Source organism: Gambusia affinis, linkage group LG22 (assembly GCF_019740435.1).
Source record: "Gambusia affinis linkage group LG22, SWU_Gaff_1.0, whole genome shotgun sequence".
NCBI lineage: Eukaryota > Metazoa > Chordata > Actinopteri > Cyprinodontiformes > Poeciliidae > Gambusia > Gambusia affinis.
Window position 1 is genome coordinate 13,193,858 of NC_057889.1, and position 22,702 is coordinate 13,216,559.

At 39.6% G+C, this 22,702-nt stretch overlaps 3 protein-coding genes across 6 annotated transcripts in view; 1 reads left to right on the plus strand and 2 right to left on the minus strand.

Moving 5' to 3' along the window:
- Positions 1-7,556, plus strand: part of itsn2a (intersectin 2a) — a 38,241-nt gene extending 30,685 nt beyond the window's left edge. For both annotated transcript variants that reach the window (XM_044105895.1, XM_044105896.1), the window contains 11 exons: positions 1,069-1,190; positions 1,292-1,398; positions 2,756-2,939; positions 3,027-3,125; positions 3,219-3,386; positions 3,990-4,202; positions 4,292-4,413; positions 4,506-4,588; positions 5,691-5,774; positions 5,861-6,034; positions 6,934-7,556. In XM_044105895.1, the coding sequence (XP_043961830.1) occupies positions 1,069-1,190; positions 1,292-1,398; positions 2,756-2,939; positions 3,027-3,125; positions 3,219-3,386; positions 3,990-4,202; positions 4,292-4,413; positions 4,506-4,588; positions 5,691-5,774; positions 5,861-6,034; positions 6,934-7,085 (1,508 nt within the window). In that variant the 3' untranslated portion in view covers positions 7,086-7,556. The remainder of the gene's footprint in view (positions 1-1,068; positions 1,191-1,291; positions 1,399-2,755; positions 2,940-3,026; positions 3,126-3,218; positions 3,387-3,989; positions 4,203-4,291; positions 4,414-4,505; positions 4,589-5,690; positions 5,775-5,860; positions 6,035-6,933) is intronic.
- Positions 7,557-7,653: 97 nt separating this feature from the next.
- Positions 7,654-10,355, minus strand: fam228a (family with sequence similarity 228 member A). Of its 2 annotated transcripts, none has more exons than XM_044105898.1 (6): positions 10,228-10,355; positions 9,250-9,435; positions 9,097-9,174; positions 8,271-8,465; positions 8,039-8,132; positions 7,654-7,913 (listed from the first exon to the last, which is right to left on the minus strand). In XM_044105898.1, the coding sequence occupies exons 2-6, from the start codon at positions 9,427-9,429 to the stop codon at positions 7,822-7,824; spliced, it is 639 nt and encodes a 212-aa protein (XP_043961833.1). In that variant the 5' UTR covers positions 9,430-9,435; positions 10,228-10,355; the 3' UTR covers positions 7,654-7,821. The 2 variants fall into 2 exon arrangements, with proteins under 2 accessions (XP_043961833.1, XP_043961832.1); XM_044105897.1 differs by having other exon boundaries at positions 10,142-10,354.
- A 3,921-nt stretch (positions 10,356-14,276) lies between these two features.
- gnpat2 (glyceronephosphate O-acyltransferase 2) lies at positions 14,277-22,359 on the minus strand. 2 transcript variants are annotated; one of them, XM_044105899.1, is made up of 16 exons: positions 22,125-22,359; positions 20,631-20,831; positions 20,356-20,532; positions 19,577-19,706; positions 19,334-19,461; positions 18,669-18,744; positions 18,372-18,523; positions 18,016-18,146; positions 16,883-17,124; positions 16,269-16,526; positions 16,113-16,192; positions 15,699-15,839; positions 15,365-15,464; positions 15,185-15,278; positions 15,001-15,062; positions 14,277-14,890 (listed from the first exon to the last, which is right to left on the minus strand). In XM_044105899.1, the coding sequence occupies exons 1-16, from the start codon at positions 22,134-22,136 to the stop codon at positions 14,838-14,840; spliced, it is 2,037 nt and encodes a 678-aa protein (XP_043961834.1). In that variant the 5' UTR covers positions 22,137-22,359; the 3' UTR covers positions 14,277-14,837. The 2 variants fall into 2 exon arrangements, with proteins under 2 accessions (XP_043961834.1, XP_043961835.1); XM_044105900.1 differs by having other exon boundaries at positions 20,631-20,826; positions 22,125-22,358.
- Between the last annotated feature and the right edge of the window lie 343 nt (positions 22,360-22,702).

Sequence of the window (22,702 nt, forward strand, 5' to 3'; positions counted from 1 at the left end):
AATCTAACTCTTAAAATTCCTTTTCAAATCAAAAGCCCAAAAATAATTTGCACCCAAACGGATTTCAATAAAACAAATGTAAATGTAACAATCCCCAGCAGAATGCATGCACATATAGGATGGAAAAAGAGAAAGAGAAGAAAATTTTAAAAAATCCAAAATATGACAATTTATGTCATTTTAATCATAAACTTAAACATCAATTCAAAATGAACAATAAATCAAACTCTGGCATCCATGTGGGTGATTTTGGGCCAAAGGTTGAAAGGATCTAGAAGAAATTAGCTGCAAGGTATTAAATATACTATTTAAGTAATTAGTTTTCTACACTAAGCTTGTGTATTAGAGGTATAATAGTATTTTAATAGGGTCACTCATTCTTGCACTAATACTAAACTTTACTGAACTGGACCAATGAGAAGATTCACTGTTGCTTAAATCGCCTCCTCGCTGCCACATTGCAACTACTTGAATGGTATTTTCATGACCCAGTTCTTCGCCGCTCTTATTTGCATTACTGCTTCATAGTTTAAATTTTAAGTACTCAACTGTGATATCACCAGCAAAAACAAAAAAACAAAAGAGAGAAAAAACATAAGCATACAAAGCAACGTTGTAGACACTGAAAGGACAGTGCTGTGCCGACATCTACATGCACGTTTTGCCAAGTTTGAACCTCAAAGACTTGAACTACCAGCTGAGTCTTCCGCGGCTCTTTTGCTTCAGCTCTTCTGCTACTTTTTCATTTACACCTATGCAATCATCAGGAGAGGGCTCTCCGATGTGAGAGGTGCTTTAATTTAATGCAGTCTTCTTGGTAGCACTCGTGTTAGCATCGCTTGGTATGTTGTGTTCATTCATGCACTGCAGCTACGATGTGCCTCACTCAGTGTGACAACTGTAAATATAACATTAAAGGACTGATAATAAAAGAGGATTTTGACACGTGTGCTTGTGGAGTGTTTTTATATGCTTTATTGTGTGCCATCCACCTCTTATGCTTGTGTGAATCTGTGTGTATTTGCACGTGCATGGGTGTGCATGTGTGTGTGTGTGTGTGTGAAATAGGGTGTGCAGACCTGATCACGTTGGACACAATGACTCCTCAGGAAAGGAAGAGACAGGGTTATATTCATGAGCTCTTCCACACTGAGGAGACCTATGTGGACGATCTGGAGCTGGTCCTAGAGGTACAAAACAAATGTTTGTTTTTTTGTTTTTTTTAAGAGTAATTGAATTTCTTGATCTACAACGGCTTAATTGACTTTTTGGACTGTTGACGGGTGCTCAGGTGTTCCACAAGCCCATGTCTGAGTCAGGTCGCCTGACAGAAGCTGAGATGGCAACAATCTTTGTCAACTGGAGGGAGTTGATTATGTGCAACACCAGATTGCTCAAGTAGGTACCACGTGTCACAATGTAACACAGCCTTATGAAAGTATTTGTAGCCCTTGAAGTCTTCCATACTTTGTCCCTTTAAAAAAAATAAATAAAAAAAAATCAAATGTAGAGACTTGAATCACGATGTCAAAAAAGAACATACCTGTTCATCCAAGGGCAACACAGGGCAATAAATTTGCTATAAGTTTATTACTGATTAGACTTTAAAAATTATGAAGCTTTACGTTATTAAAGCTAAAGTTTAATAAGTAATACGTTTATAGCAATTTTTTGTCAGATCCTTATTTCTTGGTTAATGTCAAGTTGTCATAATGAAGACATTTTGAATAATATCAACTTTGTATTAAAAGTGTCATGATTTGAATGACACTTTATGACAACAGTCATAAATATTCATGAAGACTTACTCATGTTCATGACAGATGTTATGTTGTTATGTTATGTTTATGACGGTATCATGACAGTCTTATTCACAACCAGTCAAATAAAGTGTTACCCAATTATTTATAAAATTTTTTATATAATTAATAGCATTTCCGGTCTTTGAAACACTTGCCTTATACAACATATTTCCCAATTAGCTCCTTTTTAAAAAAAAATTTAAGCTGGTTTATATTTATACTTTTTTGAATTTGTCATTCAAACCATTCCATAAATTTACTCCACCTACTGATAAACAAAAACTCTTTTGGCTTGTTCTAATACACTGTTGTTGTTTTTTTAAATGTCCATCTCCTCTTAAATTATAGCCCCCCTCTATGTCACAAAACATTTTTTTTGTATATTGTTTGGAAGTCACCCGGATGGTGGTGGCAGCAACATGCTGTGCTCCAAGGATGGAGAAAGTGCTAAAAGTTGATAGGCCGATGCATGGAAATAAACACATAAACACAACTCTGGAGGAAAAAAAAAACAGTTAAATGAAAACGGTTAAATCAAAGCATAATCATATTTTGGAATGGCCCAGTCAAAGTCAAAACCTAAATCCAAACTACAATCTGTAGTAAGACTTGAAAATCAACCAATAGGCGGGGAGAAAAAAGTGGAGCAATTTTTGTCTTTACAGGTGCAGAGCTGGTAGAAACACACCCTAAAAGACATGTAGCTTTATTTTTGACTGGGTGTCTCAATGGACTTTTCAGATTTTTGTTGCAAAATTGTAGAAAACTGCAATTACTCCAATTAATGCAATAAATTATGTTGGAGTCTCACCCAAAATTCACAGGGGTTTAAGTTGGTTGTGTGAAAAGATGTGACAAACTTGCCAAGTGGCATGAACACTTCTGCAAGGCGCCGCATGTTCAAACGAAATCTCTAAAATGTGTAAAACATCCTCACCATTTGTGTGCGCCAGTGCTCTGCGTGAACGCAAGCAAACGGGAGGAGAGAACATGCCGGTTCAGCTGATCGGAGACCTGCTGGCTTCAGAGCTCGCTCACATGCAGCCGTACGTTTGCTTCTGCTCCTCCCAGCTCAACGCTGCCGCTCTCCTGCAGACCAAAACCCACAACCAGCCTGAGTTCAAAGATTTCCTCAAGGTACAGATGACAAATACTCAATTCACGGGCAGTTGTTTTTTTTTCACGATATCCATTTTCCTAATATTTTCCTTCCTTTTTGAGCAGAAGGTTGCCACAAACTACCGCTGCAAAGGAATGCCACTGTCCAGCTTCCTGCTGAAGCCCATGCAGAGGCTCACCCGCTACCCTCTGCTCATAAAGAATGTACATGCATCACATCCTATTTATCGCCATCTCTCTCCTTTCTCCTTTACTTCCTGTGGTAACCTTGCGCCTCACTGTCTTCTCATTGCTCAGATCCTTGAGCACACTCCAGATGGCCACGAGGACCGCGAGCCGCTCCGAGAAGCCCTGGAGCGAGCCGAGGAGCTGTGCTCTCAGGTCAATGAGGCGGTCAGAGAAAAGGAGAATGCTGACCGCCTGGAGTGGATACAGAACCACATTCAGTGTGAGGGGCCTATAGAGGTAAACACACACAAACGTGGCAGATCTTTGTCAAGCCAGGGCTTAAAGGGAGCAGTAAGTTAATTATTCTTTGTGTCTGGAAAACCTCACATTTGACGGGCACTGTGCCCTTAGCTAGCAACCCCAGCAGAGCCCAGCCCATCACCTAGCAAACAGAGCGGAGCTCCAGCACATTTGGTCAGCTGGTTTTACTTCTGTATACACTGTACAATGGCTGCTGGAAAAGACAAATGTTATACTGTTGACTTCCCACTCAAAAAACATTTTTGCTGCTTTGTTGTTGGTTGTGCAGGAAGTCCCACTTTTGCTTTTCAAGGATGTATAGTCGTACCATTGCACATCTGTTTGCAGCCGTTTTCACATGCGAGTGTAAACATTGAGTTGAGGGGCGTGGTCACCCGCAGCTTATTTGGATTTAAAGGAACAAGTGACCTTAAAACAACTAGAAATAGAAAGAACTGTGCAGATTAAAATCTCATTGTCTGAGAAGGGGTTTGTGTAAAACATGTAATGACCAGGTTTTGTAGAGCCCACAGATCCATCCTAACTTGTTCAAGAAAACCTAATAGGTCACCTTTAAGCTTCTCTCCATCTGTATTGCAGCACCTGGTCTTCAGCTCTTTGACTAACTGCCTCGGGCCCCGCAAGCTGCTCCACAGCGGCCGGCTGTTCAAAACCAAAAGCAGCAGAGAGCTGTGGGCTTTCCTCTTCAATGATTTCCTCCTCCTCACACACAGCGCCAAGCCTTTCTCCTCCTCAGGGTCAGAAAAACTGTTCAGCCCCAAAACCAACATGCAGCTGAAGATCTATAAGACGGTACGCCTTTAAGGAAAGGCTTCTGGAGAGTGATATTTTTTTATATATATATATTTTTTTATGTGTTTACTTATTGTGTGTCTTCCCAGCCGCTGTTTCTCAATGAGGTTTTGGTAAAAATGCCGGCGGACCCGTCCAGTGATGAGCCGCTCTTTCACGTCTCGCACATTGACCGCGTCTACACCCTGAAAACAGAGACTTTAAGCGAGAGGTAGTCGTGAGCGGATGCTGCTCTTCAAAGCACTATGACCTGCAGTAATGATGATACCCCTCGGTGTTAACATGTCTTCTTTGTTTTGGTAGGACAGCGTGGGTCCAAAAAATTAAAGCAGCCTCTGAACATTTCATAGAAACAGAGAAGAAAAAGAGAGAGAAGGCATACCAAGGTTAAACACATACTATTGGTCGCATTTGCAATCTGTCTGAATGTTCAACTTGAGTGGGATTTTAAGTGTCCTGCAGAAGCATTCCCTTTTTTTTTTTTAATATTAGAAGTGTTGTTTGAATCACAAAACTTAATTGACTTGAACAAAACAAGGCAACAAGTACTTGTATGAGTACAACTTGAACAATTTTGGCAGATTCTGTTCCAACAGAGCCTCGGGTTTTGCAAAGTCTGCCTTTAGGCATGAAATGACTACGGTAATGCACATGTAAAATCTATAATTTCATTTTAACTAAATGGTTAAATCTGTTTACACTTGAGATGTTTAGAAAGACACTGATAAGCAAACACCATCCTGACTGAAAAAAAGACTGAAAGTTACTGAGTTCTGAGAAAATCCAATGTGAAGACATGAACCAAAATGTAAAAAAAATAAATAAATACACAAAGATGAAATTCCTTTACTAGAGTTTTTTGTAAAGGACATACAGTATATAGTTTTTACTCCAAACTCTGAGACTGAAATGCATGATGTAAGAACCTGTTTAACCCTCTGAGGTCGACGCCCGCCCTGTGGCGGGCATGACGTCATGCATTTAAAAGACTTCTGTATAAAGAAAAGACGCCGTGCGAAGTGTGCATTTCATTTCTGTTGGACAGTGGAGACTTCAAACTTTGTAAAAGTAGTGGTTTTATATTGATTTTGTTTTATATTTACTTCCAAATAAAACCAGGAATATGATCGATCATGTTAGCCATAGCATAGTGCGCATTTTACGCACGTTGAGTGCAATCGCGAGTTGTTTTACGACCAAAAACTGAACGAATGCAACACGAAAGCCATTTTTTCGAGTCCATGCGTAAAATGCGCACTATGCTATGGCTAACATGATCGATCATATTCCTGGTCTTATTTGGAAGTAAATATAAAACAAAATCAATATAAAACCACTACTTTTACAAAGTTTGAAGTCTCTACTGTCCAACAGAAATGAAATGCACACTTCGACGGCGTCTTTTTTCAGAGGCGTATTTTAAATACATTCTACACAATGAGCAAAATGTGTCCTTTGTTTCCATCAATCCTTTCCTATTTATTTCAGCACGCTCCTTAAAGTCTAGTGGAATCGGTCGCCTGCTGGTGACAGTCATAGAAGCTCAGGAGCTGAAGGCCTGCAAGCCCAACGGTGAGACAGAAACAACAGAAGGCAAATCAGTTTCCATCAATTAATAATCAATAGTAAGAGAAGCTGAAATCTACCTCTTTCTTTAGGTAAGAGCAATCCATACTGTGAGCTGACCATGGGGGCTCAGTGCTACACGTCACGGCCGGTCTTGGACACTCTGAACCCAAAGTGGAACTTCAATTGTCAGTTTTTCATCAAAGACATCTACCAGGACGTCCTGAGCATCACTGTGTTCGAAAAAGACCAATTCTCACCTGACGGTCAGTGATATCTGATAACATGAGATGTGTTGGCCTGTAATCGTTTTCTAACAGTCTACCAGACATGTCAGCAAGGTTTGTTTAGATAAAGAATCAGCTAACTGCTAAGCTAGCAGTACTTTCTAGAGAGAACACAAACATGAAAGCAGCATTAATGAAGGATTATCTTAGGTATGTAAATACTTCCTTTAATTGTATCCTGGGATAATTAAAGATCTCAAAATGAAAAAATTAAATTATTAAAAGTGGACAGAGACAAAAAAAAAAAAAAAAAAAAGGAAGCTATAAAATATGTTGCTGTCCAAATCTACAGTTTATTGTATGTGTTGTCTGGACTGGATTTTGCTATTGTGCAAACTGTCAATTATAGCTGGTAAATGTGATTTAGATTAATAAACTCTTTTTGTTTGGCCAAAGCTGAATTACAGATTATTAGACTGTGAATTTTTCAAATACTTACATATTTGAAACTGTATGTTTCATTCTGTTTATTTTGAAAATAAATGCGGCACATTTAATTTTATTTTTACAACAGTAATGCTGTAAAGTAATTCTGGTTCAGAAAATAAACAAGAAGTCATTTAAACCACAGTATTACCCTAACATTAACAATTCCATATAAAAGGGATGTGCAGGTAATCCTAGATTAGCTGACGAGTCTCAAACTCACCCTGATACCAAAAGCAAACAACCGTCAAAACTTAGACAAAATAGTATTGGAAAGGTCATTTTTATGTGTTTCTGTTTTCATCTTTTCACCAATTTTGTCCTAAACCAAAATTAATCAAACATCCACCCTACTAGCCTCAAATATGCACAATCAACTGAGATTTAGAAGCGGCTGATGATGATGAAGTCTGAAGCAGCTCACTTACGTGACAGATGTCTTTCCCCTTCAGATTTTCTGGGTCGCGCTGAGGTTCCTGTGGCGACTATAAAGAAAGACATGGAGAGTAAAGGAGCGGCAACCCGTCGCCTGCTCCTGCACGAAGTCCCAACTGGAGAAGTTTCGGTCAAACTGGACCTCCAGCTGTACGAGGCAACCACATGAACCCCATTGGACATCTGACACTTAGCTTATTGATGGAGGACATTTATGTGCTGAAAGTGCCTGTCTGTGGTAAATTAAGCAGCTGAATAGTCTGGGTTCTGCTGTATAATCAATTTTATAATTGATTATAATCAATTATAATCAATTCCAGTCTTAAATGTAGCAAAAAAATTGCCAATGTTTTCTTATTCACAGTGAAATCAAAAAAATGCTTTTGAATAAAACCATATAGTTTTGCTAAATGGATAAATTTTTGCAACTGAATATATTAACCAATATATTTGACTAGGGCTATTTTATCACCAGCAGAAGAGATGAAATGTCACAAGCATCATTGCTAAATTCCTTCCATGTCAATATGCAGTAGCACACAGCGCCTGATGTTGCACACAACTTCAACTTGTAATCCTGAATTTCAGAATTTCAAATTTCATTTGAAAATATGCCAATAAACATGCAAAGTAGAATAAATGAAACCTTTTTTGTCCCTTTCACTGTTACCAAGTAGTTCAATTATTTGACTCCCGAAGATCTCGGAGGTAGCTTGAAATGAAAGTTTACGTGACAGTTGGCAACATACGTAGGTTTTATTTGGATGCAGTCGCTGGTAAGGGTGAGTTTAGATGCGGTAAACCTCTTGGTTGGAAATATTCACATTTAGAAAACAGGCAGCTTCTTCGATTTCCTTGACTTCATCCTATTCTGGAGCACCGATGAATGCAGGAAACAGATGAGACTATAAGGTCTGAAGAAGCCAGTTAGCCTGAGACATCAGAGAGTTGGTATGACAGCAATCAGTCCGAGGTCGCCCCAAGGTTTTATTGGATCCTACGGCAAAGGGGGGGACATAAAACACGTAACATAATAAAGCATAACACAATTATTCCTTTTTTCTCCCGCTAGGTTTAAGAATCTAGTTTATTAAACTAGCAACTGATTAGTGCTCATATTACCTGCTTGACAAGGAGTAGTCCGTCTCTTTTCTCTTAATTTTTTCTTTAATTGAAGATTTAATTGACGTATCTCCCTTGAGCCTGATGTTCTTATCTATGGATGGAGGAGAGAACGTAATTGTCACATCATTGCATGCTTAATTCTCTTTATGTTGCGGATGACAGAAGGATGTTTTAGTGATCACCACAATTGAGTTCACCATAAAGGCAGCTACTGTAAACTGAGGTTCACCTTAGATTGACAGTGTAGGAGGTAATGACTGTGCATGATCTGGTATCTCATGGAGTCCATGAAGTAGCAGGAGGCGATATGTTTCTCCACTCTCGTCTGGATGGGGAACCACACATTTTCAGTCCAGCGCTTGTGTATGAGCTCCTTCTTCCTGAGCTCTTGTATGTTTCTCTGAGTCAGGAAAGACTCCATCTCCTACAAAACAAAACGAGGGAGACTTCAGCCAGAATGAGAGGAGCAGGTGAATAGTTTGCACCGTGTCAGATCCCTCCAACTCTTTCTATGTTTTGTCATATTACAAACACAAGCATCTCTGTATTTGGGTGGAATTTTGTGATGCATCAAAACGAAGTAGGACATTTGTTATGAACAAGGAAAACGATGCATGCCTTTAAGAACATTTTTGACACCTTAACCCAAAAAAGCTGATTCAAAAGTGGAATGCAGGCATTCTGCTGCTTAAGATACAATCTGTAAAGCCTGTTATATATTTGTATTCAGGTCCCTGGTCCAATGAAATGTAGAACAACTTTCACTATAGCACAGAAAGTGCTATATCGTCGGACACTGAAATTTTCGCCCGTTCTTTGCAAGATAGCTCAGACTCAGACTGGTTGAATGAAAAGTATTTAAGGACATTTCTGAGTTTTGAGTCTGAGATTTGTTATGTTCATTTAGCTCTTAGACTTTTATTCTTTTTTTTGCAAATATTTTTGAAAGCCATGTTTCATTTTTTTTTTTTTTTCAAATACACAATTATGTGTGTTGGTCTGTCAAAATGCAAAATCTCAGATCAAATGAAACATTTTCACATCGTATGCCTTACCTTCATTAACCCCTTGTCTCGATTCGATAAACGCTGAAATAATTCTTGTTCCTTCTCGTTTTCCGCTTTTATCTTAGCCTAAGCAATAACACGAAGTGAGAAAATACGCAGGCTTTCTCTGTCAGGAACAGTAAGCTGGGATGAATGTAGTACCTGCAGTTCCCTGAAGGAGGGATGACAGAGCTGATCCTGTTTAAAGCCGTGCTTTGGCCCGCAAAAAGATGGGACCAGATTCCATGTTCCCGGTCTGATACACACCAAACTGCTCTTTGCCCTCACACTCGGCTGAGCTATGCTCCATCTCATTCCTGTGGTTTCTTTCACAGTAGCCATGTGGTCCTGAAACATAATTTGTATGAATTAGGTAGCTTATTCCTGCTTTTGAATAAAGGGATCAGTTTAATCTCCAGATACTGTCAACGATCCTAGTTGCTACCATATCCGGTTTGTAGATACAAAATAGAGAAATAAAAAAATAGAAATTGCTAAGGTTGGAGTGAAACATTATCCGTCACTGAATGAATGTCACCCAGAGCTCACAGAACATAGAACATAATCACGCAGGTGAGCAGGGGGAGAGCTGAAGTCAGCACAACAGATACAGCCCATCATATCCAGGAAACAAGATCTACTTAGTTTTGTTATGCAAATGTCGCAAGTAGAACATGAATGTTTCTTCACAAAATTCATGCAATTTTGAATTTAAGTGTATTCAGAATTGTTTCTTCAATGTGTTTCTTCCTGTAGTCCAACATAAGTTGCAGCATCCCTCGGAAACCTAAGATCTTTTTATTCATTTAGCTGCTCAGCTAAATGAATAAATTGAGATAAAGTTTTTAACCACATGGAATTTCAAAGTGGTTGTGCGCTTATTTTTATTTGCTGATACTGTTGAACTTTAGTGCCAATGACTGATACCAAAACGAACGCAAAATACTGTACATAAAAACGATTTATCGAAAAATAGTTAAAAGGTCGATTTTAGCGTTTCAGTTGTTCAGGAAGAGCACTTGCCACTCACAATATGGCGGAGGTTACGACCTACCGTTTCTACTTGCAATCAAGAGTTCCTTCTCTTCGTCTTTTGTTGCAGTATTAAATCTAAATATTCTCACACAGGCTAGAGCTTACGTGTGGTTTCCAACTGCTCCGACTGTTTTAGAACAGACTTTGACTTGAACAGGAAGGAGGAAGGAGCCGAGCTTCTCTTCAGCCTCCGAGTGTCCTACCATTCTTAGGCTTTCCGTTACCATGACGACCGCGGAACGCGCCTAAAAGGCTTTGAATTTGAACGTTTCAATCAGGTTGGGCCTTATTGGAACGTATGTTTCTGGATAATAACTGGACCTATTTTCATATAAAGCGTCCGCGGTTAGGCACATTGTACATTTATTCATGTAGGTTTCCGTATAAACCAGGTGTGAATACTTTACAGTGCAGCTGGAACAGAACCTGAACAGAGGAGTTGAGGGAAAATTACTACTAATGAAACGAAATGAGATGAGACTTATTGAGCTTTTCAGGACCTTCAAAGTTGCTTTACAATGAAATAGTCATTCCCATTCAAGTACACATTCACACACTGACTGCTGGACTGTAGGGACAGATTGTAAACAGAGAAATACATACAAAGGGCATGGAGGATCAAAACTAATTAAAAACAAATGCAGGTATCCGCATTGTTTGTTTTTCCTGTTTTTTACACCCTCCGTATAAGGGAAGTGCAGAAAAACACTAAAAACTAATCATAGGTTGAGAATCTAAACCAAATACCCTGGGAACACAAATATGTTACTAAGCTCTTCAACACAAAGAAAGGAACAAATTGTAAAGAAAATCAATACCCAAAAATAAACCAAATGCAAAACCAATTACGGTTCATACCAGATTTCATAGTGACTGTGTAAGCTGAAACATCTGTGTTGCAGAATTATTTTTGAGAAACTAAACTATTTGTTTGTATTAGCTGCATGTATACCACAAACATTAAAATAAACTAAGGAATCTGAAATGATTCCTTTTTTGAAGGAAATTACTGAACTTTATAATTTTTTAACTAATCCAGTAAATTTATGCCATTCAATTGTTTTACCTAAGTTTAGCTACATCAGCATGGCTGCTGTTTCCCTTAAGCAAAAGCATCCACAATACACTTTTAAAAATGCCTTTTTAATCATATAGATAATCCCCCAATTTTAGTTTCTTTAAAAAAAAAAGTAACAACACATTGCTGAACATATTGAAAGAGATGAAGTTAAGAGGACATTTTTCTTTTTAGGCTTCTGCAAATGTAAAATTTGGCAGTGTTTGTAATTTTCTTCTGCAAGCAATCATCGATCACATGAAGTCGCCCGACAACACACACAGGCTGGGAGCAGGCTGTAATCCAGCGTAAGTAGCTGTCTGTTATGGTTTGTGACAGAGTGTTAAATCAGTCTCCAAATCACCCATGTTTGAGGTATCACCATACTCTTTCATGCTCTCACCCAAATCACTTGTACCACCGATCTGCAGCACCAGACTCCCACCCATTTAGCTGACCAACAGGGTGGCACATGATCCGTCATGTCCAGTGGAGTTCATCCCTTATGGCCAGCAGGAATCCTTGCATTGACAGCAAAATTAATGGGTCTAATCTGGACAGGTCTTTTCATAAATATGTTATTACAATAATTTCCAAATAAGGCAGCCAATAAAGTAATATAGATAACTTTCGACACTAAAGCAGCATGTTGTGTATTCTCTCTATTACTTGTAATGTGCACATTAAAATGCATGTGAAGGAGTTGCCAAAAGCCGTAAGTTGCGGTAAATTTATACATTTACCCTCCTTTCCTTCACTCATGCCATGACTGGGAAGCTAACTGACTGAGTTAATGAATGGATTGCTTCACAAACATGTGACATGTGAATCTCAACAGTTAGTTTCTTTACATGAGCTCTTAACAACACTGAACCAATATACATCAACATTAGCAAGTTGGCTGATGTTGATGTTTATCATTTTGAGAAGGTCATACCACCCTGTCTACATAAAAATAAAAAGATTGACGAAAATTTGTCAGAACTTTTTATTTAGATTTATTGAAAGGATATGCCTGCACAGCCTGGGAACCGAACTGAACTTAGAGGTCACCATCAATACTCTAGCAACAAACCTGGGGTCCTGGACATTAAAATGTGTAAGGATGCTTTTTATTTAGTGACAAAGCAGATAATTTTACATTAAAACAAAAGAGACAACAAGGATAGATCTGACGGTTGGAGATTCTTCAGAGCTGCAGGCCTCAAAAGCAGGCAGTCGAGACAGCCTGCAGGAGGTCTAAGGTCTTAATGCGACCTCTATTAGCTAAGAAGTTCTTATTAGGTGACCATTTGGACACCTTCAGAGAAAGCGCCTGTGACATGTTTGGGTATTAACTGTGCACAGACAGGCGGGGCAGGGCTTGGCCAGGTCACAGCACATCTTTTCACCTCTTTCTTACTTTCTTTTTGTTGGTGGATCCAGGACGGGACAGGGGGGAGGCCACATGGATTGGTGGACTTGGTTGGCAGCGAGTATCGCCCTACTCTGGATAGTCTGCTTCATAGACGGTAGGTCAAAGCTGTTGGTAGACATCTGAGAGTTTCATTTAGATATGTGGCAAGGCTGCTGCCGACTTACTTAAGCTGCAATTATTGTTGGTATTAGAAGGTAAAACACAGAAATGAATCTTATCAATGGGTTTATTTTGATCAAATCAACTTCAGTGACGATCTATAGAGCTGACAAACAGTGGATCTGAGCTTCCTTTTTATGTGACTGGAACAGGTGAACAAGAACACGTCATCACATTTTAAAGTTTAAAATATTACATTGTTATTAGAGTCAAGTAAAAAAAAAATAACTAAAAAAAATACGCCCTTGTTGGAAAAATTCAAAATTTGTGAATTCTTTTAAGTTTGTAATATTGGTTGTTTTGTTCTGCATGGACAGCACCATGGGTTTGTCTGAGCAGCCTTTAATCCAGTAGTAGACACTGTTTGTAATGGTCTGTGACATTAGTCACAGAGTTAAATTAGTCTCCAGCTGACCCGGCTCGCGTCTTATCTCCAGGTAACGCCGTGCTTGAGCTGCGGCTGCTCTTCCATGCTCTCACCAAAGCCGCTTGCCACCTGTACCTGGCCCTGCTCCCGCTGCGCAGGGCCGCCACCCACTTCGCCGACTGCGCGCGGTACCTGCTCAATCATGCCCAGCAGAGTCCGTCCCTCCAACACGGATACCTCCACCAGGGCCAGCAGCAGCCGCTGGCCAAGAAGGGCACGCTGCACTTCCTGGAGGGCCTGTGCGTAGTGTGCGAGACGGCGCCCAACTTGATGGGCGCGGCGCTCAGTGTGGGCGCCGCCTTCTGCCACATGTTGCAGGGAGGTTTTTACATCCTGGCCGCAACGCTGCGCACCATCCAAATCAATCTCTTCTCTCAGATGAACGGCGAGAAGGAGAGGTGGGACAAGGAGCGAGTCAGGGCCAAGGAGAGCGAGAAAAAGCTGAATTGCAAAGTGCTGGAGTACATCTCGGTGTTCTGTCAAGACCCTGTCAGCGCTTTACGCATCAAGGTGGACGTGCCACCTGTGTACAGATAAGCTTTTGTCTGCTTAAGTTGCACTTAAGAGGCCTTCTCTGAACTGGTCACAGGTTAAAGGTACACTTGATGGTTTTGATCCGATAGGAGGGACACCTTTGACCACTGGCTTTAACGTAAGGTTGAAGTCAACCATCTTACTTGGTTATGGAAGAGGACCACTATCTATGGTGCGTTTTGTTATATTCATTTTGATTTTGTTGAAATGAAAAATAAATTTCTCAAACAAGTCAAAGGTAAGATCTTATCTTAAGAGGTGCTAGTCCAACGTTTTTCATAAAAATACTCCTGTTTACTTTAAATCTAGATTGTTGCTTGCAGAATGTTTTTAAGTTAGTTTTGAAAGTTATTTAATGAAGATTAAATCAAGTCAAAACCTCTCAAAAGTCACTGTTCATCATAATGCTATATAATATCAAAATGCTAACTTGGCTCCATTTTTAATGTGTCTTGTGAGGTCAACCTCAATTCACACGAAGCAGAATTTGACAGTAGAAAAGTTTATATTCAAGTAACTAAAAGCACAATGAAACATTCAACTCAAGAAGACCTCTACAGTGACTGGCTTAATTAATCCGGTTTATTTTTAAAGTTCCCTGTTGTTCATTCACAGTCAGTCAGTAAATCTAGCATATATTTAAGGAAATTTAAGAATAACTGAGAATGCTGGTTAAAAATATCCTTAATTCCTTGTTAAAATAATAAGAATATCTAACATTTGTGTCAGTTTTATAAGTATTTATTAAACAAAAACTAGTATTTTCACACATCTTTGCATTGACTAAGCTTTGTTATTAAGAAATGTGGTTTCTGATTTAATTTTCCATGGTGAAAAAAATTTGAGTAAAAACATGTACCTATTAAATCACAATAAAAAATATTAAAAAAACATTAAACATGGCATGATTAATAAATATGAAAAAGTGATTTATTCATTCAAATGTTTTCATTGACTTACTATCCCTATTTTGTGTTTAAGCAGCAATTTTTCAGTCACAGTGGTACAAAGTTTAGTTTTACACTTCCGGCATTAGCAGGGAGGTATAAAATTTATATAGGGGCCCCGGAAGAGCAGAAGTCATCCATCGAGTGATAAGAATGGATCAGTTCCAGCTGAGACTACAGTCTGGCATCAGGTGCAGCCTGGACAATCTGCGGAGAGATTCTTCCAGCTGCAACAAGGAAAAAAAAATACACAGAAGATGTCAGGGTGTAGTTTGTTGGTGTGATCTTGAAGGCAATAATGTAAAAGAAAAGAAAAAAAGGCTTTTACTGCACTTGCCAAGCATGTCTCCAGTTCTTCTCACAGCTGATTTGTTCACCTTATATTCATTATTCTCAGATCTGCAATCAGGCAAGATTCACATCTTGAGTAACTGCTGTAATCACACAATTTCTGAACCACCAAATGAAATATGTTTATATTAAACAAAACAGATTTTCAGGGCCTGATCTCATTAACTCACATCTCTATCTTAGTGACGGCCCCCAGCCTCCGCAGCGATGACAAAACGTTTTTCTGCATGTCCGACGAGAGGGCTTCATAGGTGTGGAGTTCCCCTAAAAAAATAAATAAAATAAATAAATAAAGACCAAAAGCAAACCGATTTGTGAGCAGCTGGAGGGCAGTTTATGTATTTTTTTACTTGAGACGATGAGTTTTGTAGCCAGAGTTCGCACACCAGACACGAAGTCTTTCTCTCTGAATACACAGTCTCTCTCCTCACAGAGGAATCTGAACATCAGCTGCTCAGAAAAAAAGAAAAAATACATACATATTAGATACTCACTGAATTTTACATTCTATGTAAAAATCCCCTTTTTATTTCTGCTTTTTGAAAAAAAAGAAATGAATTTGGGATTTATGAGACAAAATTCAATAAAAAATTGAAATATATCACTGTGCGTTTCACTTTTTGAATTGGATGACTGAAATAAATTTATATTCTGCTAAATGGTAACACAGATTGTAAAGGGCACCTGATAGGACTCAATGAAGGGTTTCAGCAGCTCCTGCAGGAAAGACAACACCTCCAGTCCCGTGTCTGAATCAGTCACTTCCCACTGGCTGACATGGACTGCTTTACATTTGTGTAGCAGAGAGCATGCCTCATCAAAGTCCTACATATTGGGAAAAACCCCCCACAAAAAGTGATCATAAAATAAAGAACATTTGTGGAAATCTTTGGAGTCCCCTCCCCAATCAACTAACTTTCTGTCATTTAATAAAAAAAATAAATAAATGTGTTTGTCCAAATTTCTGTACTGACATTTGGGTATGAACACATGTACTGCTACACCCCGTAGTTTCTGCCATGAGAGCATGTTGAGTTTAATACAAGCATTTTAATTTAGAGAATAATTAACATCTAAGCTGACAACAAGGGGATTTACCTGAGTAGATTTGCCAGGAATGAAAACAAATTCGCTGGAGAAAACTTCTTGCATGAAGCAGAAGCATGTGAGGAGCTCATCTGTGAACAGACAATGAGCTATTTACATGAGTCACTATAAAAAGCAAATGAGGTCACGTCCTTTCAACCTCCCCACCTTTCTTTGTGCTTTTTGTGATACTCATGGCCAAAGCAAGCAGCGCAGGACGCATAAAAATATGCAGGCACTGATTCCTGTATGAAGCCAGCATCAGGACCGCAGCCGCCGTCCTCATCATGTCTTCCTCTGGGACCATCGAGTGTTTCCGCTCAAGCTCATCGTTTCGCGTCAAATAGACACGTCCCGCTTTACGGTAAACAACAGATCGATGGAGAGCCACGGTGGAAGACATCACATCTGAATCTGGGACTTTTTCTGCAAAAAAAAAAAAAAAAAGGACAGTTCAGATATTGCACTTTTAGCATTAGTCCTAAATCACTATAAGTGCTTTAATCCAGTGAATATGCTCTAAGTGAGTGTGAGCCCTTGTGCCAACTCACATTCATCTAATCTGTCTGATCTACTTCAGACCAGATCAAGGAACCTGTCTGTCCTGAAAGTGTTACCTCACTGTGTGGCCTCCACCATCACATGCCAAAAACAAATGCCACCTACTAGCCATTGAAGGAAAACATAAGTCAAAAAGCCTATCAATGCATTTACTGCAAGTAACCTGTACATAAAAGACAATAACAGTTGTAGAATAGATGTGAAAAGCATCTCACACCCACCAGGCCAGCTAAGGCGAGCCCTAAAATCCAGTGCCAGCTTCCTGAGCCAGAGGGTTCGCTCTGTGAGCTGGTGAAACAGCAGACCCTCTTCTGTTAAGACTGTAGTAGGAACCTGGAGCAGGATGCAGGCCATCAGAGACCAGGGGCTGGTCAGAGCGCCCTCCTCTTGGAGCCGTACAATCATGTGAGCCAGCCAACTTCCACAGGCTTGGGCCTCTGCATTGGGTTTCTGAGGAAGATCCCTGTACAACGGGAACAGAGAGCTGGATGAGACAGGTAATTGTATTTGACTACAGCCAATTTAAAATTTAAACGACTACAGCTTTTCCAGCAATCTCAATGGGGTTTTTGGGTGGTTATGCAGTATATATTTAAACGTTACATTACAAGAGAGCCCATTTGTTGTGTCTGAGCTCTAAATTTAAAACCCATACACAGGTCAGGCAGGAGAATCCGTAAACTATTGTCACAAGCCAAGATGGGGACAAAAGAGGGTGCTCTGGCAAGTCACCCCGAACATGTCACTTTGGTCAAAAATGGTGGTGGCAGCATCATGCTGGGCAAATGCTCTTCTTCACCAGGAAACAGGAAAATGGGAAGCGTCGATAGAAAGATGGAAGATACTAAAAACAGGGCAATTATGAACAAAACAAATTGCAAGAGGCTGCAGAAAACCAGGGAGGTAATTTCTAGTATGACCCAGTAAAAGACCAGTCCTACATCCAACTGGGAATAAATAGGAATGCATGAAAATGTATGTTTTCCTTCCAATCTGACTGAAACTAACCTATTTTGTGCAACGATTTAAGTCATTTTTAAGTTTCTGGGCAAAAGACTTAAAGCCACAATTGCAGCCTGAGGTTGTACTTACAGAATAACTCAGAGGAAATAAACAGAGTTGCAAAAAACACCTTCAAACTTTCAATTACAAACTGAGTAGGGTTGTCCTTACGCCACAAAAATTACGCAGTATTTTGATTTGGTCTGTTAAATGAAATATATTTAAATCATTTTTTTAAATGAAGTAGCAAAACAAATATGTGAAATATGGATTTTGTTTTGTTTGTTTAAAAAGCTGCTGATCCTGCAGGTCACTAGTGAACTACATATGCTCAGCAGGTGATTTTCTCTACCTAGGTATAAGGTTGTACTGGCAGCGATTTATCTTGCCCTCACACAGTTGTCGGACAGACAAGGGGCGGCCAAAGTTCACATGCACGCAGCCGTAATTCTCCTGCAGAACTTTGCTGGCCTTCAGTAGACCCTGCAGAGAGAATGAGACCAATCACAACAAAAGGAAAAACTGCCGATCTATGCAGCATGCGTCATCTCAGACCAGATCTAATGATAGTTGCGACAGATGAGCTGGTATTATATTCACCCCATGCATCTGTGTTTATAAATTGTGATCTTTGGCAAACCTATTGCAGGAACTTAAAGAAAATACATTCTGAGAGCTGAATGGTTTTATAAAAATAGCAGGTCATACCGCGGTGCTCTCTCTGGGTTTGGGGACACCCAGTAGCTCATGTGCGAGCAGCGACTCCTCCAGCACCCGGTCGTAGCTTATACTGATGGGCAGCAAGGTGACGTCGTACACCTCGCCTTTAAAGAATGGCTCCAGGATCATGTTCATCATACCTGCAGACATTTCCAGATACCATAATGCATTTGGTACCAAAGAACCCAACAAAAAGAAAAGAAAGATCGGAATGCAGTAAAAATATTAAGACGTACTCTTTAAAACGGAGAATTGACTAAATGGCGTTGACAGATGTGAGCTCACCTAACTTCGGTGGGAGGGACTTCAGTGTTCGACTCCGGAGACCTTCCACAAAAAACTCCAGAGGGGCAAATCCTGTCTACAGAAGACATTTCAAAATGTTAGTTTGCCTCTTAGCAGATATCAAAAACTGAAGTGGGAATATGGGATAAACTCATTGTAAACACAGTTCCCAACATGGGCTTCCCCTTGCAGGCAAATCTTAGTTATAGCTTGAAGATGTCAATGTTGGAACAGAAACTTCTGTATTGGTTGACTCTCCAAGTCCAGGGTAATGCAAAGCAGGCTTCAATCTGAACAGCAGTTTTCCAGAAGCCTCCATTTTATAGCATAACTTGAACAGAGAGTGGTAACTGGATTGTTTTTGAACATCCTAACAAATTTTCTTTTTTCTGAGGATGACTGTTTGGGTCAGACAGCTGAAACCTGGAGAAAAATCTGGTGTTCCACAGGAAAATTATTCTTAAAGGAGGCCAACATTAAGCCTCTGGAACCTCACTTCAAAAAATACAAATTGGTCTATACTACAGGCCCAATTGGTGATAAAAAAAAACAAGTAGTTTAACAAAGCTCTATCTGTCTGCTTTATGATTACATCCATTTTTGAATGGAACTGTAGTTAAAGCAGCTTGACACTACATCATCCGCCAAATCGCCATATGCCTTACTCTGACAATTGTCCGAACATATTCTGACAGCACAGCCCAGTAGAGTTTGTCAGAGCCAATGGCACGTCGAATAAAGAAAGCCCCAGACCGACGCAGTATCTCTCCCACAATCTTCATCCCTGCAAGAGCTTTAAGGAGGAAAAACAAAACGGAACAGGATAAGAAAACGGTGAGACTGCTTGTCAGAATAATTTCTGACTGTTCTACTGATGATGGACGAGTCCAAACTGAATAGATACTTGCAAATTCCTGCAGCAATTACGGGCACTGGAATGTCGTAGTTGTACAAGATGTAGGAGACAACCAGGAAATCGATGTAACTCCTGTGATTGGGCATCAGGATAACGGGGAACTCTTGAGTGGCTTGTTGAAGCTGCAAAAAAGAAAAGAAATAAGAAAGAAAAACACCTTGTTTGATAATGCAACTGATGAGTATTGACAAAATATATATCAAAAGGCAATAGACGACAAAAAAAAAAAGACGGACTGTAACCCATACAAAGATAGCACCTCTACTTCTACAGTAGACTGGAATCTTTAAAAAACAACATTATTTCATATCAGAAGAGAAGAACAAAAGAAATATCCCATAAGAACTCATAAAAAGTTGACACTTGCGTGTCTGAGGCTACTTTCGATTTGTACAGATAAAGTGACACAATCGCAAAAGTAAAAATAAAAATACTTAAAAGCAAAACTGCACTGGTTACCAATGACAGAGGTCAAAAACCTAATACTACCTCCCACATGTGTCAAAGCAGTTTTTGTGTTTTTGTTTTGTTTTTTTCTGTTTCTGAACACGACTTACGATTTAAATTTAGAAATCTGTACTTTGCAATTCCTGGAACGTTGGCAATTTCATATGATATTTGGGCCAGCTTAAATATGCGTGAGAGAGCGCCTAAGAATCTCGTCATTGAGAATAGATCCTTATTTCTGTATAGAAGTCTTCTTCATTCACCACTGTGAGTGAACCACAAAAAAAAAAGGTATTCAGTGTATTAATCCCATCTCATTCTCACCGCTTGGAGTCCTTCCATGTTGACGTAAACAGCACTGAAGACCCTCTTGAACACCTTTCTGAATGTGAACGCCATCAGCCTGATGAACCTCAGCTGCAAGTTTTGAGACATTTCCCGCATAATTCTGCATACTTTGTCTCTCACTTCCTCCACGGATGACCCTGTCTCCAAAGCAACCTAAGCAGGGAAAGAAGAGTTGAAGTCAGACTGCCTGCTGATGTTGCTACAACGTCACACTTCACATGGTTGCAACTTTTCGGATAGCTCAATCGCACCTCTTGGACAACGTAGCGAAGATACTGAGACTCCAGCACGGCTTGGTTAAGTTCAGCAGAGGAGCAGGCGGGCGCTCCTTTATACGGTGGAGGACTGAAGGTCCTGAAGGCAAATCTCAAGTCACTGCAGTGCCTCTTGTCCTCCAGGATGTCCACAAATTCCTCTTCATCTTGCAGACGAACTTTATCCAAGACTCTATACTGGAGGAGAGAATAATGTTTGTGTTGCAATGATTAACTTTTAACAATCATAACACTACATTATAATCACATATAAAATATGTGTGAAGCAAAAAGAGCATGCAGAAAGCATATGGATTTGATTATTACAGGGAAGTTGAATGGAAGGAAAAAGTATACCAGAAATATAAATAAAATTGGTGTAAATTACATAGAGGTGGGCTTAACTGTTCTATTTCTTGTAGTAAAGCACTCCTCATCAAGAGGCTATTGTCAGAAGTGTCTAATGAGGAAAATTACTGTTCATGGAAGGACTCCAACAAGCTGTTCACTGATCGAAATTCCTCTTTACAGAGGCAAGAACGTGTTGCGTTAAATTCAGAAACCAAGGTGAAAAGAGTTTGGAGAAACAGAGAATCCAAACTGCTTGAAGTACAGTGTGAGCTCCCACTATCAGTGATGGCTTGGAGCCATCAGACGGTGTTGGTTCACTGTGTTTTATTAACGCTAAAGTCCACGCAGACGTCGACAAGTTCATTTCCAGCAGGACTTGGCACCTGCCTTTGTTGGCAAAAGTATCAATACCTGGTTTAATCGCGATGGTAACACCGCTTGACTGGCCAGCAAACAGTGAAACTGAATTTCAATTTAGGCCATAATCATCAAAATTAATTAAACCAAATCGGTATGCATGGCACCACTCTATGATGACTAAGATCACTGCTTTTGAATGAGGTTATTGAAATAAATTTTCTTATAGTTCAAATAGCTGAGGATATAACTACCTTCTGCTCCATGTTGTATTTTTTGTGGACAATCAGAAAATTAGAAAGCTGCTTGCACCGTTTTATTTACTTTTATGACATTATAGAACTTTAAACATCTTTTTGTAGGGCAATGTGTTGCAATAAACACATTTGAGAAAATAATTAGTACAGCTTTAGGCTTATTAGGCGGAGGGATAGGTGGGGGTTAAACGGAACCTTTCCTTGGTGTTAAGCGGTGTAAAGCAGTAAGGTTATCGAGGTAACCCAGAAGGTTTTTCAGTTCTGTACTATGACCCAAATAGCTGCCTATTAAGCAACAAGTGTCGTGCTTAGAAACACTGAACAACTTTAAGTGGGCCAAAGTTTGAGCAGCTAAAGTCGACCCCGTTCTGCACTATTAACAGCTCATTTATTTTCACAGGTTTAGCCATTACTTCTTCTCTCTCTTCAGAAATACAATTTCGTGTAAACATAACAATAAAAAGCCAAAGGCTAGGGTACGGTAAATGTCGCGGCTGAATACAAGGACATATGAACGGTATCTTACCGTGTTTGCCATTATTTACAAAAATCCGTCCTCCCCTACTGCTGTTGACTATCCTTTTTCCGACTTTCAGTTTTTGTCTCTTCAGTACTTCCCACAAAACAGCAAATGCCTTGCAGCTGAAGCAACATGAGCCGCAAGCCAATAGAGTTACTGAATTTCGGAAACTCCTCCCCGCCCGCTTGAAACCAGCGGCTCTTTATTTTGCCCTGCAATAACCGGAGGGTCTCCTGAAAGGAAGAGTTGTAGTTCCAGCAGTTGTCCACAAGATGAAAGTGTTTCTCCTTTTCACTGTATAACCTTCTTTTGTGATTATCTTCAGCTGTCAGTAGGCTAGACTAGACACGCCATGGGCAAGTCACCTGTCCATCACAGGCCAATAGACACACAGCACAAATTACATAATTTTTTTTTTAATTTTTTTATTTATTTCAAAATCTGCTTTTATTGTGAGGATAGTCTTTGGTGTGCTGCATTCACCCATTCGTGTGGTCCTGTCCTTAATTTCTTATGTACACAAACTATTTTATATCAGTTGATGTTCCACTTTTTGGATAGACTTTGTCAAAATAAGTGCAAGT

Bases quoted from the DNA above. Each gene is read 5' to 3' on its own strand.
- fam228a (XM_044105898.1), bottom strand. From the start codon at position 9,429: ATGGCTACTGTGAAAGAAACCACAGGAATGAGATGGAGCATAGCTCAG. The intron at 9,175-9,249 runs GTACTACATTCA...GTTATTGCTTAG, and splicing joins CCTCCTTCAGGGAACTGCAG to GCTAAGATAAAAGCGGAAAA. The intron at 8,133-8,270 runs GTGAACCTCAGT...CTCCATCCATAG, and splicing joins TCCTACACTGTCAATCTAAG to ATAAGAACATCAGGCTCAAG.
- gnpat2 (XM_044105899.1), bottom strand. The intron at 19,462-19,576 runs GCAAGTATCTAT...TCCTCCTTAAAG, and splicing joins CGTAATTGCTGCAGGAATTT to CTCTTGCAGGGATGAAGATT. The intron at 15,279-15,364 runs GTAAAAAAATAC...TTATTTTTTTAG, and splicing joins TACAAAACTCATCGTCTCAA to GGGAACTCCACACCTATGAA.